The 15,134-nt window shown below is 33.7% G+C and overlaps 1 protein-coding gene across 4 annotated transcripts in view; it reads left to right on the top strand.

Annotated features, from left to right (window-relative positions):
- Positions 1 to 3,202, top strand: part of LOC143237220 (proclotting enzyme-like) — a 28,022-nt gene extending 24,820 nt beyond the window's left edge. For all 4 annotated transcript variants that reach the window (XM_076476229.1, XM_076476228.1, XM_076476227.1 and 1 more), the window contains 2 exons: positions 1,282 to 1,427; positions 1,651 to 3,202. In XM_076476229.1, the coding sequence (XP_076332344.1) occupies positions 1,282 to 1,427; positions 1,651 to 1,812 (308 nt within the window). In that variant the 3' untranslated portion in view covers positions 1,813 to 3,202. The remainder of the gene's footprint in view (positions 1 to 1,281; positions 1,428 to 1,650) is intronic.
- The last annotated feature ends 11,932 nt before the right edge of the window (positions 3,203 to 15,134 follow it).

Here is a 15,134-nt window from a genome sequence, read left to right as displayed (position 1 = left end):
CATTGAGTTGAACTCACTTTAGGTTCAGTTTGAGTATTTTGCTATTGGCTGTCAGCGTAACTTCACCCCTTATCTAATCAAATTAAGGAACAAAACCCAAACCATTCAGTAATCTAGCATCAACCATCTGTTTTAGTACATTTTCTTGGCAGTGTTCTTTAGAAATAAATGCAAGAAAAACGCAAAACACACGTGGAGATGTTTCCAAGTCCGATATTACAACATTCACAAAAATAAGAGAACTTGTACTATAGCTTTATAATTAAATTCTCAGAACACATGCAACGATGTGTAGACTGATATTTGGGAATAATATTGTCAACATTAAATAAAACTATTTACTTGAAATATCATTTACTTCAAGGGTTAGATTAATATTTAGTCATTAACATTACACTTTTAGTGGCCAATATGAAGACACCATTTAATTAGTTATCTAAATTCAGTCTTGGAATACGGAGAACATCTAATAACTTACATTGTTATCTGTTACCTAACACATTCAGTACAAGTTCCTAGAGTAAGAAACTGACATTAAACTTAGCAGACCGCTTTCATGGTATCCCTTTATACAAAAGCTATTAGAGCACATTTGTACAATCAATTGCAAAGCTAAAAACATACGCATTTCATCAATTTTGCCAACTCTGGCTATATTTCATCCTTTGCTGTATACCACTAGAAAATATGGTAAACTGTAAAGGTAAGCAAGATCCCCAATTCATTTTCTTGGTACATTTATAGAAAGCAGCTAGGACTTTTCCAAGCATATAGTTGAAATGGGAAATCATATAACCACCGATAAATGTGGTATATGTTGTCAACTTCTCACATTAAAGAAATAACACACATTTTCCCAATTACAATGTATTTTTTCCGGAATATCTTCAAGGATATAATTAATTGTAAAAATCAATATTCCATTATCTTTTAAGTAGGTTGTCATAAAGATAAAACTTGATGAGAAGTTTAACTTTACTGCTTTGACCCACGTTGTGGCTTTAAACTAATTTTACAAAATATAGCACAATTTTTGATAATCTCTTTGCCGTTATATTGAAAAGAAGGCTTTTGATAAAAGCCACTTTTTGACTAGAGTTTATGGTGCTTAGGATATCTGACAAAAAAGACACCTTTTTGCAGTATGTCCCACACTCACAAACTATACTTTTCGGAATAGCTATACAAAAAATATTAAGTACAAGTAAAAATAGATTATATCAATATAAAAATTCAAGTTAGATGACATACTGTAAAATATTTATTGTTGTTTGATTTCAGATGGAAATTATAGTGATAAATTAAGAGAAGCTCAGGTACCCATTGTGGATCTAGAGCATTGCAAGATGGCATACCAAGATGTTGTAAATCTTACCAAAGTGTACATGTGCGCTGGATACGAAGATGGAGGAACAGACGCATGTTTGGTACTTAACTTAGTTATGAATGTTATTATTTCTTTTTGTTAAGTTTTGTTTTAAGGTTTTTTTAACTTTTATACGGATTAGTTTGTTGTCGTTTTTTAGATGCAAACAATGTTTCAAATAAATATCTAAATGAGTTTGTCTGAAAATATATGGCCGAGTAATAAATAGAAAAGAAACATGTTTATTACTAATTACTAATCAACTATTTATTTATTTTTCCTAGGGTGATTCTGGAGGACCGTTGATGCTACCTGGTGGAGAAGATAACAATTATTATCAGATTGGAATCGTGTCATTTGGAATATTATGTGCTCATCGTGACTATCCAGGAGTTTACACGCGAATAACAGAGTTTTTAGACTGGATTAGAACTAATGTAACATAAATCCTTTGGTGAGTCAGTGATAAAATTCACAGACTTACAAACTAAAATACAGGCTTCGATACCTTCCGTGGACAGAGTGCAGATAATTCACCGTACAGCTTTGAAGTAGCCTATAAATTAACTTTATCACAAAAGTAATAGTTTATTCTGACAATGTGAAAATGGAGTAATTTTGAAGTTAGGTCGGTTTCGAAAAATTATTTTTCAACAACAACCTAGAAGTAAGACTGACACAGAAAATTTAAAGCTGAATTCATATGAAAATAAAAAAGAAACACAATAACTTTTCTTCAGAACATAGTATTACAGAAACAAATCTCACATAATAATTAATTAAAGTTTTTCAGTCTGTTTCATCTCTCATCTTTATTGTCTCTGGTATCTACAGCCTAGGATATCTTAGCCTGTCGATAAAATCAGAGAGAAAACAAACTATTTAATCAATTTATATTGTACGAGAACCCCATAATCTTAGCGGTATGCTTGAATACGTATAAAGTAACTATGTCTAGAATCTGGTTTCCCACGGTGGATAAAATGAAGATAGCTCTGAAGATAAAACTAAACAAACACACACAAACAAAGTATTTTACATTGCAAGGCTAATTCTACTGTAATTTATACCACCATTATCTTAGATATAACAACATGTAAATTAATTTGTACAACACGACAACACTAATTGCTATAAAATTAATTAACAAAATCAACTATCTTTGTTGAAAGGTTTACACCATCTAGAGTCTAGATCTTTTTTCTCCTTCGCAACTTCAGAAAAATAATCCTTTTCTAAACGTTCTTAACCCATACCTCGCTATGTGGCTGTAGGTTAAAATGTTTCGGTAAAGGGGCCTGCTGTACACACAAGCTTGAAACTAATAAAATGTATCCATGTTGTTCTAAATCTATTTTATTTCACTATAGAGTAATCTAAATTAATTTAGGTATGTAAACAATGTTATGACATTTGGACGAACTCGTTATTTAATATTTTACAGCAGACCAATTGTTTAACTATTTAATTTTTGTGTTAAATATGTCTTTTTCCTTTTCACACACACACACACACACATATATATATATATATATATATAATTATGAATAAAATATGTGTATAATAACATGCAAATATTAGTAATGCCATATAGGAAGCCTTTCAGAGATGTTCTTTTAATATTAAACACTTTACAATTTTATTTTCTATAACCTCTTTGAGCTAAACTTTGAAGTCGAAACCTTGCAGTAGATGCAGCGCAAATGGTTTATTTACTAAACTTTGCGCTAAAATGAAACAAATGAGCTGTTTTTGGAGTTGTTTGGAAGTGTTGATGCTTTAATTATTCTGTAGATCATATACCATTTTAGAACAATAAATAAATGTGAGTTATTATGTTGGTTGCAGTTTGTTTTAGTTTAAAAATACATCGATTAACTGTGTCTTTTTCACCACGGGAATCGAATACAGGATTTTACCATTGTAAGTCCGGAAACTTACCACTGAAACACCTGGAAAAATTCTTCATTCTGTACTTTCATGTCCTTAAAGTTTATCTTTGATCACAAATGACTTTTATATTAGTTTTAGATCTTGCCAAAAATATTTATCGTTCAATGTAAAAATCTGTTTCAAGTCAAGTGCATAACCGATATATTTGGAATTTTCACAGGCATGACAAGTTTGATACTGATGAAACGTATAAACTTTTGGATATTAGAATATTGCAAAAAACAGTTAACTTATTAAAATATATATCACAATATGCCACTAATACAAATCTTGTAATTACAATATTGTACTTTAACTGAGGTAAAACTTCTCTATAAATATTACTTTACAATAAATAAAATGTACGACTTAAAATTATTGTTAGGAAGTGTTCAGTGAAGTAGGAAGTTTTGTTACATTTATTTATTATTTAAACTATACTGATAAGTAAAGAAAAGCTAACAGTTAGCAAGTGGTAGTTTTCATCAATATTTGGAACTTTCCTGATAGGTCAACAAATTAAGAAACAACTTACTTTACTTACAAAAATAACAGTGCATGGATGACACGTATACGGTAGAATCTGGTACACGAAATCCTATAGCTGTCAAAATAAACTACGGTAACAGGCAAGAAAAACCGTATTTATCAAACAGCTTCAATTATTTTAGCATTTAGAGAGTATGAAAATTATTCTTAAGGAATTATATGGGTATTATTTTGTGAATAGAATAATTACTAAAATAGAGAGCAACAGCAATAGTTGATGAAAATGAATGAGCATAAAGTTTTTAGGAAGAGTTCAGTATTGGTTCAACCTATTTTTATTATTAAAATTATTGTACGTATCATAATATTGAAAACCTAATGGTAAAAGATAGTGTAAAAACAATCATTTACAATTGGTTATTAAATGTCCAAGACTATGAAGCGTGTTTTAAATGCAATTGTGGTTTGAGATTTCATGTTTAATGAACTTTCTCCAATCAAACACTTTACATTTGTAACGTTTGTGACAAAATTTACAGCTAATTTTATGTTAACATTATAAACTTTAATACTGGCATCGCTGTCATCTTTTTAATAACTATTCTTTTAAGTTAATGCTATTAAGTAATTAGTTTGGTTTGGAAGTTTGCGCAAAGATGCAATACGGCTACCTGAACTAGCGGTCCATAGTTTAGCAAAGAATGACAGCTAGTCATCATTACCCACATCGTCAACTCTCACGTTACTCCTTTACCAAAGAATAGTGGGATTGATCGTAACTTTATAACGCCCCAAGGCTGAAATATCGAACATTTTTGGCGGAACGGAGATTCGATATAGCAGCTTTCACATTGGGAGTGGAGCGCCCTAAACACCTGACCATGACGTGTCTTAAGCACTTAATAATGATGAGGGTTGTAATCAGAATTTCTGTAATCACCATCACACTTCAAACTGATGTGTATCAAGGAGAATATATCCATAAAAACACACAGTGCTCATTGTCGTCAATGTCGTAAGTATCTGACTGGGCGAAATTTGGCTCCAATAATATAAGTATACTGCACAAAACAACTAAAGGATAATGGAATGTGAAATGAGTTCTCAGTTGATTTGTGAAAAAGGAATTTCAATAAACTATAGTATCATACGAAATGTCAATTAACAATACAGAGAAATGACTTTACAATTTTTCTATTCATGGAACAGTATTTTGCAAAAGTGTTAAGGGAAAAATAATATTTTGTAAATATTTCAATTTTAAAGGGGCTAATTCTTTCACTACAGAATGTAAAATTGAAACACTATGATAATGCTTTACTGATCCCTGTTTACAATTAAATGAGCCAGGGTGAGAATACTTATCATTCTTTAGGATTTCCACATAATTGTACCAATGGGTTGGGGCCCAGCATGGCCAAGCGTGTTAAGGCGTGCGACTCGCAATCTGAGAGTTGGGTTCGCATCCCCATCGCGCCAAACATGCTTGCCCTTTCAGCCGTGAGGGCGTTATAATGTGACGGTCAATCCAACTATTCGTTGGTAAAAGAGTAGCCCAAGAGTTGGCGGTGGGTGGTGATGACTAGCTGCCTTCCCTCTAGTCTTACACTGCTAAATTAGGGACGGCTAGCACAGATAGCCCTCGAGTAGCTTTGTGCGAAATTCAAAAACAAACAAACAAACCAATGGGTTGTGAAAAGGGTTCTGCTCGAATGAACACCTTATCAAATTTAGGGTCTGAAATAACTGTTATAGTACCGCATCAGTATCTTAACTATACAGAAAGACTCTAGCAAAGATCTAGCATATGATACAAGTATATGCTAAAATAAAGCAATTTAATAGCATTGCACAAATAAACCTTGATAATAAAACAGTGTTTAATATTATATACTCTTCAAAACAAGAAACGCAAAAGGGATATTTTTTTATTTTAAAGAGAAATATATGTAATAACGTTACAAGCTCAGAGTATGTAATATTACACGTGTTAAGGCACTTATTTCAGACCAAAATAACAATAAAGTCGTGCACTTTGAAAACGGAGGAAAAGATCGGATTTTTCGCCAAAACGCATGCGTGTCCAATAAATTTGTTTGAGAGATCTGCATGTTCTGCAAGTGCAACATGTGCAAAATCCCTATAAAAGTGACGGGTTCTCGGTTTCTATAGCTCAGTGTTAAGCCACCGACACGCAATACAGTTACGGCAAGACTGACTGAAGCACAACGCAACAACGCCATTGGTGGATTGGAAGCAGGCGAATCTCGATCAGATGTTGCCAGAGCTGTGAATGTCCACCCAAGTACCATCACAAGGCTATGGAATCGTCACCAACAACATGGATCGACTCGTGACCGTCCACGATCTGGCAGACCTCTGTGACCACGCCCACACAAGATCGCTACATCCGGTTACGTCACCTTCGGGATAGGACTACCACTGCAACGTCTACTGCCTCAATCACACCAGGACTGCGTAGGATTTCCGATCAGACCGTACGCAACCGTCTACGAGATGCAGGAATCCGACCTCGACGTCCAGTCAGAGGAGTCATCCTCACCCAGCAACATCGTCAAGCACGGCTGCAGTGGACTCGGGCACATCGCGTATGGCCTCATCGACGATGGAGGCATGTTTGGTTCAGCGATGAATCACGTTTTATGCTTCGTAGGCAGAATGGAAGGACCCGTGTTTGCCGTCGCCGAGGTGAACGTTTTGCAGCAAACTGTGTGCAGGATGTTGACAGATATGATGGTGGCAGCGTTATGATGTGGGCTGCCATCGCCTACAATGCCAGAACAGACCTTTTGCACATTCGAGGGAATCTTACGGCTCAACGATACGTCGACGAGATTCTTAGGCCCCATGTGCAACCCATCATGGTGAACGTCAACGACGTTTTTCAACATGACAACGCCCGTCCTCACACAGCCCGACTCACCTGCCTTCTTGAGACATCACAACATCAACGTTCTTCCATGGCCCTCCAGATCACCAGATTTAAACCCCATCGAACATCTTTGGGACGAGTTGGACCAACGGCGACAATCTCCACCGCAGGCTGGAGCAGCTTTGCAGGCTGAGTGGACAGCCATTCCATAGGATGTGATTCGTCATCTCATCGCTTCCATGGGCAGGAGATGCCAAGCAGTTATTGATGCTCACGGGGGGCATACTCGTTATTGACGTTGAGTGACGTTAAACTTCACCAAGTGAGCGTGGAATTCGCCTTTGCAGACTTTGGATGTTCAGCAGTGAATGTGCAAAGTTTCACACATGTCATACAGAACTACCCGGAATAAACTTGTTAACAATTTGTCTCATATTTTTCCTTTTGCGTTTCTTTTTTGAAGAGTATATTTTAAGTTCAGTTGTCATTCCACGCCCAAAAATCATAGAGAATGATCAGCAGAGAAGAGAGTCGCTTAGAATTTTGCGTGATGCTGATAGGGCTCTCTGACAAATTGCTTCAGACTAGAAATGCTCACAAAATTTACTGTCAAACGCTAGACAGGTTAATTTGAAAGTGGGAAAGGAAGAAGCAGAACACTTAAACTCAGTGATACTGCAGAAAAGTATTTTCGTTTATGGAGCTTTTGGGACAGAAAGAAGACTGCCACCATATCTACAGCACAAGAAGACCGTAATGGAATGAAATATTTGGTTGTTTATCAGTTAAAAACATTTATTTTGATCTTCAAATGCTGTTAAGAGACTAAAACTTGTTTTAAAACACAAAACCTGGACTGTCGATGATTGGAAAAGAGTGTTATGGACGGATGAGTCCAAGTTTGAAATATATGGTTCAAAGCATAGGTTGTACATCCAATGGGAAAAAAAGGTTAAAATACCTTAATGTATAGCACCCACCATGAAGTGTGGGAGAGGCTGTGTGATGTTGTGTTTTTGGTGGGGAGTGTTTTGCTGATGAGGTGGTACGAGATATTTGAAAAAAAATGATGGAATAATTTGCCAGCGCAAGTACCATGACATACCGATTCATCATTGTGTACTTGATGGTTTATATATTATTAGTAAAGGATCTAGCTTCCAAAGAGATAATAACTCCAAACGCTCATTTAATTTAGCTAGGAAATGAGCTGTTGGAATAATTCAATTGATGTAATGAAAAGCCCTGACCTCAACCTAACTGAGCAGACCTCGTATTCGATAAGATCAAAAACTTGACAAAAGTTTCTTCCAAGGAAACTTTATGGAAGTTTATTAGAGACAATTGGACTAATTTCCTAAAGGACGCTCTGATAGAACATGTTGCCACAATGCCTGAAAGGCCTGCTGCAGTTTTTGAAGTAAAAGGGGGATACACAAAATATTAACTGTTGCTGAACTCAAGCACTTTTACCGGGTTTCTGTTTACTAAATATGAAGATTAATAATATATTGATGTTTCGCCTGTGATTTACCTTTAATTGTTCTCTGCAAGTAGCCTGAAATATAATTGTTTACTTTGTCCTAACACATTTGCACAGTACTGTATTTCAATAAGGAGAAGCTAGAGTCGATTATTATGCTGTGACACAGATATAACACAGATATAAGTGTTATATTACTCTTAACTGCTGCTTTAAAAGACGTTTCTGGGAATCTGTAGGGTCTAAAGCTAGCTGATAGAATGGGACGTGTTTCTCAAATCATACCATACGTAATTAAAGTAGAGTGAGGGTATATGTCATTCTTTTCAATTAATTCAGTCTTCATTAAGGAAGGTGTTAATCAGTTCAGTAAATGTGGGCGTTGTCTCTAGTCACGCCGAAATCAAGACTAATTGTATCAGCACATGGAGGCATAAAAGTCCTGTAGGAGCTGGTTACGTCTGGTATAAGTACTACAATCCAATATAATATAATGGTTATTTTTACTAATACCATAATTGCAGTATAATATACATTACTGCTTTGTATGAAAGTAGGTTATCTGTTATGTGACTGGAGAGTGAACCATGATTCATATTTAACAAAGAATGTGGCTTCACATGATGTTTGTCAACTGAAAATGTAGATAGCATCGTTGCAGACAAACTGTTTTGTGTTTCTTGCGCAGAATGCATCACCTTGAAAATTTTACATAAATTTCGTAATATCTTTACAATAATAAAGCGTCGAGTTGCAGCTACTAACATGAAATTGCGTCAAATTGAAATCGAGAGCTGGTGGTGATCAGCTCGTATTGTGTTATATTTTTTTAGTTGTGTGCCACTTGTTTTCGAAGTAATTATATATTCAGCTAAGAAACACCGTGACATAAGTAGTTAGTTCACACAGTTCGATGTAAATCACTGGCTTTCATTTCTTCGATGAGTCTCCATACGTATTAGTAAAATGTCCGGATGTCTTTGTCCAGATTTATCAATGGTTTATGACTAACTAGTCACAGTATTGCGATACTACTGTATGTATATATCATAAACTGAATGACGAATCGTTTTCTGATTATGAAATCCCCGATTTACATAACAGTAAAGTGAAAGGACAAATTACATTATTTGAAATAGATGTTTTGTTTTTTCATAAATATAATATTACGAATCATGATTTTTTAATGTCTTGTGTAGTACACATGACATATAGCGTAAAAAGATTGTTTCGTCTGTTAAGCCCAAAGCTACATAATGGAATATCTGTGGGATGCCCATATAGAAACCCAACTTTTAACCTTATATGTCCGTAGACTTTCCACTGTGACAATGGGGAAAGAGGCGTGAAAAATGTAAAAAAAAAGGGATGACATTTTTGAAACAACTTTGTAGAACTTTCAAATCATTTAGATTTAAAAATGTTGATAAAAGAGAAGCCTAAGAGTTAGCAGTGGGTGGTGATGACTAGCTGCCTTATCTGTAGTTTTACACTGCTAAATTAGGGACGGCTAGCGCGGACAGCCCTCGTGTAGCTTTGCAGGAAATTCAAAACAAGCCAAAGCCAATTCTTCAATAAGAATTATATACCACTTCAACAATATTCAATAAATCTCTAAAGCATAGCGTAAATCAGAGTAAGGTTATCTGAATCTACTGTTTGTTAGTCACTAACCTTACTCTGATTTACACTATGCTTTAGAAATTTATTTGGATATCGTTGAAGAAGTACACAATTCCTTATTGAAGAATTGGCTTGTTTTGAATTTCGTGCAAAGCTACACGAGGGCTGTCTGCGCTAACCGTCCCTAATTCAGCAGTGTAAGACTACAGAGAAGGCAGCTAGTCATCACCACCCACTGCTAACTCTTAGGCTACTCTTTTATCCACAAATAAAGAGATTAACCGTCACATTATAAATACCTGGCCATTGAAGAAGTTGTTGTGTGTTATATTTTATCTCGGACGAAACTCCAATTTATCATGTACGTGTTACGAGTTCAAATAACCTAGGGTCTGCCATGTCCAAGCGTGTTAAGGCGTTCGACTCGTAATCCGAGGGTCGCGGGTTTGAATCCCGGTCGCATTAAACATGCTCGTCCTTTCAGCCGTGGGGACGTTATAATGTGACGGTCAATCCCACTATTCGTTCGTAAAAGAGTAGTTCAAGAGTTGGCGGTGGGTGGTGATGACTAGCTGCCTTTCTTCTCGTCTTACACTGCTAAATATGGGACGGCTAGCGCAGATATCCCTCGAGTAGCTTTGTGCGAAATTCAAAAAAACAAACAAAACAAACAAACAAATAACCTAAAACTAAATTAAATTATAATTTGGATTTAGAAATTAATTACAGGTCGATATCTTTGATATCTGCCAACAAGATTGATATACACAGTTTACTATTTGAATATACAAACAATAATACAATTTATAAAACGGTTATTGCACATAAGGGTTTAGATTTATAAATTTTTACAAACTTAATTATATCCAATCCGGAATTTCCTTGATATCCTGTTGGGGGTTCACGATGAGCGAAATAATTTTGAGTTGATATCGGTACAATTTACTTTTAAGGGGAAGCTAGCTAGCTCTTCACTCAACACACGTGAATTTTTATAATACTATCGTAAAATATTAACGGCCAATATTAATCCTTTGAAGTAAACGGTGTGTAATGTTTGAAATCTATAAACGTTTCTGGTCAGATATCTGTAGTTTCCCGCTTATAAGTGTTAATCCCACTTCTAGCTTCCGAGGTTTACAGTATAGCAACTATAGCAAACAAATAATATATACTGTCTCTTTGCATTACACTGATTATGTTTAATGAGCTTGATCATTTCTAGAAATTTAAGCTAAGGCAACAAAACTGGTAATCACTAGTATTTAACTACACACATCGTACATTGTGGATACTTATACTCGAGAAGTTTCTACAACTTTGGTGAATAGGCGGGAATTTTACAATACAGTTTGAACAATATAAGTTACATACATTTCTAAACATATATTTAAACAAATATCGATATTAAAATAAATATATAAAGGTAAATCCGTCGCAAATTATTTATATGTTTTCGCTCATTGATGAAAATGATTCATAAAACTGAAATAAACTCATGACTCTTATTTCTTTATTTTTACTTCGGTTTTTAGTGTGAAATACTGTTCTTCAATAGATATTTTATTCTATAAAACTATTTCAATAAAAAAGTATGATTCCGTGATATACCCATATGTTAAAGGACAGAGTTTTGTCCCTTTTTATCCTAAACAATCAAAGTGAAAATTAAAAGGCGCATCTTATCAGTAAAGAAGAAAACTGTGTAATTTTTTCTTACGTCATTGAAGTTTCAATAGCTTCCATTTTGGATTTTGTTGTGAGGATCGAACAAATTTTCATTAATTGTAAGACATATTCGTCTTGATATTTAACTTCATAAAATAAATTCCAGAACTTCACTTTGTTTCAACTGTTATTTATTGCCTAACATATCTTAAATAGTATTTCAGTGCGAGCGTTTGACTGGTGCAAATTAGATTCACTTTGAAAACTTGTTATTGTCTTAATATTTTTTTTTATGCTTTGTCATGGTGATAATATAACATAACATTTTGGAATAACATGGCAATTGTTGGTCCATCTCGACTGTACCATCCTCAAAACTAAAATAAAATAATTAAAACAAATAAAGATATTAAAGTCAGCCCTCATCATTCATATTCTTATCAAAGTCGTATACATTTAGTATTTTTACAACATATGAAGTAAACCGATTCCACAGGTCAATAACCCTGTTAGAACGGTGAAACTGCCTTAGCTTAAGATGGCTTTTAACCTACCAAAATTTATATTTGTGTCCCCTAGTTCTACTATTTTCCCTGTTAAATATGAAGAAATACAATGCATCATCAATCTTAAATCTTAACAATGTTAAACACTTTAATGAGATCCTTCCTAACTTTTCTGCTTGTTTGAGGGAGAATTTGAGAGATTTCAGCTTCTCCTCGTATGCAGTTCCATTCTAATAACCCTCCTCTGAAACCTTTACAACTATTCAATGTCATTCCTAAGATAAGGATCCCAAGACTAAACACAAAGTGGTCTAACCAGTGACCTGGACAGCGAAACTATAACTCTTTGTACTTTTCTTCAATATTTCTATGGATACAATCTAAAAATCCCATCTACCCTACTACTAAGAACACAACACTGCTTGGCTGGCTTCAGAGACTGATCAACTATTACATCAAGATCTCTTTCTTTTATGACACTGTTAAGGTTATTCATATCGAAAGTATATTTATACTTGAAATTATGATAACCCACATTTATTACAATTAAAATCCATCTTATATTTATTTGTCAAACTCAGTTTTATCTTATAGGATTGCTTATGACTTATTTATTATTAAGACAGTACAAATATATAGGGCTAAAACCACTGACGAACGAAGTGTAATGGTTAACGTGTCTGTGAATCTAAAAAATCCCAAATTATTGTTTGGTTGCTGTGAATACGTTATAAATATTATGGTATAATTTCTCTATTTCATTTAATATATACCTGTCCAGGTCCTAAATTGTGGAAACCCCTTTTAAGTTGATAACAAGCAAAAGTTAAAATATGAATGTTTGATAAGTTGCCTTCATCAGACACACATACAAAAACATAGTATTGATGCAAATTTGTACACACTGATATACTATGATATTGCTTTTGTCGGCTTTCCTTAGAGTTCTGTGTTTCTTATATTTATTTTGGCGTAATTTCAATTAAATATTGTAAATAATATACATGTAGATTTCACTAAAAAACACGTTTTTCAAGTACCTTTGACAAATGTTACAAAATGTATAGGATTCTAGGTTTATCACAAGGAACAATATAAACATTTAGTCATTTACTTCTACAAAATTATTATTATTTTCACTCTGCATTTGGCGTAGACTTGCTCGATTTAATCACGTTATGACCAACAGAACAAGAAATCATGGATTTATTGTAAAAAATGCACAATTTCTACGCAACCATGTGATGCAAGAACAATAATTAAATATTAAAATATAATAGGTTTTTCTTAAAAAGTGTTCAAAAGTATAATTTCTTCGAGACTTTAATTAACCATAAATATTCTATAGAGCTGCTACACTCTGCATATCTATACGTAATACTTGAATTTAAAATAAATAATCTCCACGATTCGTTTTAAAAGGACTAGGCATGGCCTAATCGTTAAAATGTCTGGACACTGGCTCCGAATAATTCTTGTTCATGATATGTTGCCATAAAATTGCGTTTCTCACTTTGGGGTTGTAACTGCTGTGTAAGAGTGGCAGTCAAATTCTACTATTCGACCAGAGTAGCCCAAGAGCTGGCAATGGTTCTGTTTCGCTACTAGTCTGTAACTTCATAATAAAGGATTGTTGTGCTCAGCTAGCCCCTGCGCAATTTTGAGTTTAATTCTGACATAAACAAATCATTTTTTATATAACATCAAAAGTTAGGATATTGATTATATATTTATATTTGTTCTGATACAGTGTTCATTATCAAACAAATAAAAGCGCTAAATACCTAATTTGTATCGTTTATTGAGAAATTTGAATATCTTACTAGAAAATACTTTTATAATTTATCTTACGCAGGATTAATGTAACAACTTATACTGCTTTTGTTGTCTTTGTTTCGTAACATAGGAAGAAAAATGACGCATTAGAACGTTTTTATTTATATTTTAATATAGAATTCATAATATGAATACTTAGAAATATTTAAAAATATATCATTTGATCCTGAATATCTGACAATCATTCTTTTTATTGCATAAAAATCAATGAAAGCAGTCTGAGGTAAAAAGGGTAAACTTTGATATTCGAAATTTTCGTTTATATATTAAGATCAGAGATCACAAGAGAAAAGACGGTGATAAGAAACTAATGAACTACAGTAATAAATATATTAGCTGTCAAAAACTTTACGCTTATAAATACATGTTTGGTAAATCACTTTAAACTTAGAGTTGAACTACGAAATGAACAAAGAACCATCTAGTTTCTCTTTCGTTGTTTTATATTTCAAAGTGGAGATTTTAGTTTCATAATTTTTACCGTATTATCATATATATAGCAGGCAAATATGTTTACTTTATATTTGTGAGTCAGGAATAACCTAGTGGTTAATGTACTCAGATTATCAGTTCTGATTGGTTTCACGTTGATTCAAAAACGCACTAATTAACTTTGAAGACGTGAGCTCGTTATGAAAATGGTGATCAAACGTCAGTATTGATTCAAATAAAAGTAGCTCGAAAGTTGGTGGTAGGTGATATCGACCAGCAATATATTTTCAAAATTAAGGAGAAATATCCGCACAAAACTCTTGTGCAATTTTGTGGGAAATTCCAAAACAAACAAATCATCGTCTATGATTTACAGACGTCTTTACAGTGACGTCATATTCTGTTAATTCACCTTCAAGATATACAGTAAATAAGGTCGAAACAAACGTTACTTGTATGGATTACTTCTCATTATATGATGATTACTAATTATATCGTATATCTTTGCGTAACAAGTGGTTATTTTGTGTTTGTGGGATTTCACGTCGACCGGAAAAACGAGTTTGGTCACTTTTCACTTAGTAAACTATCCTAATTATCCTTACTATACTAATTTTACACGAAGAATGTGCTGGAAATATATAATCATAAAATACCAAGAAGAAGAAATGTTGTCGCTATTTTGATCTAAATATTGTGTACTAATATTTCCTTGAGTAAGTTTTATTTGATGAAGTGTATGACATCTTAGGTATTCCAGTTAAACTAATTCCTTCTATGACATTTATTTACAATTTTCGTAAAAATATGGTAACATTTCCTATAATTAGTTTTACCGATTATAACGAAGTGTTAGCTCAAAAATATGATTTTAAATCATATGCATTTCTTCTCACTACAGTTATT

This window comes from Tachypleus tridentatus, chromosome 13 (genome assembly GCF_004210375.1).
Source record: "Tachypleus tridentatus isolate NWPU-2018 chromosome 13, ASM421037v1, whole genome shotgun sequence".
NCBI lineage: Eukaryota > Metazoa > Arthropoda > Merostomata > Xiphosura > Limulidae > Tachypleus > Tachypleus tridentatus.
Note: the sequence above shows the minus strand (reverse complement) of the source record. Positions and strands in the feature narration are given on the sequence as shown.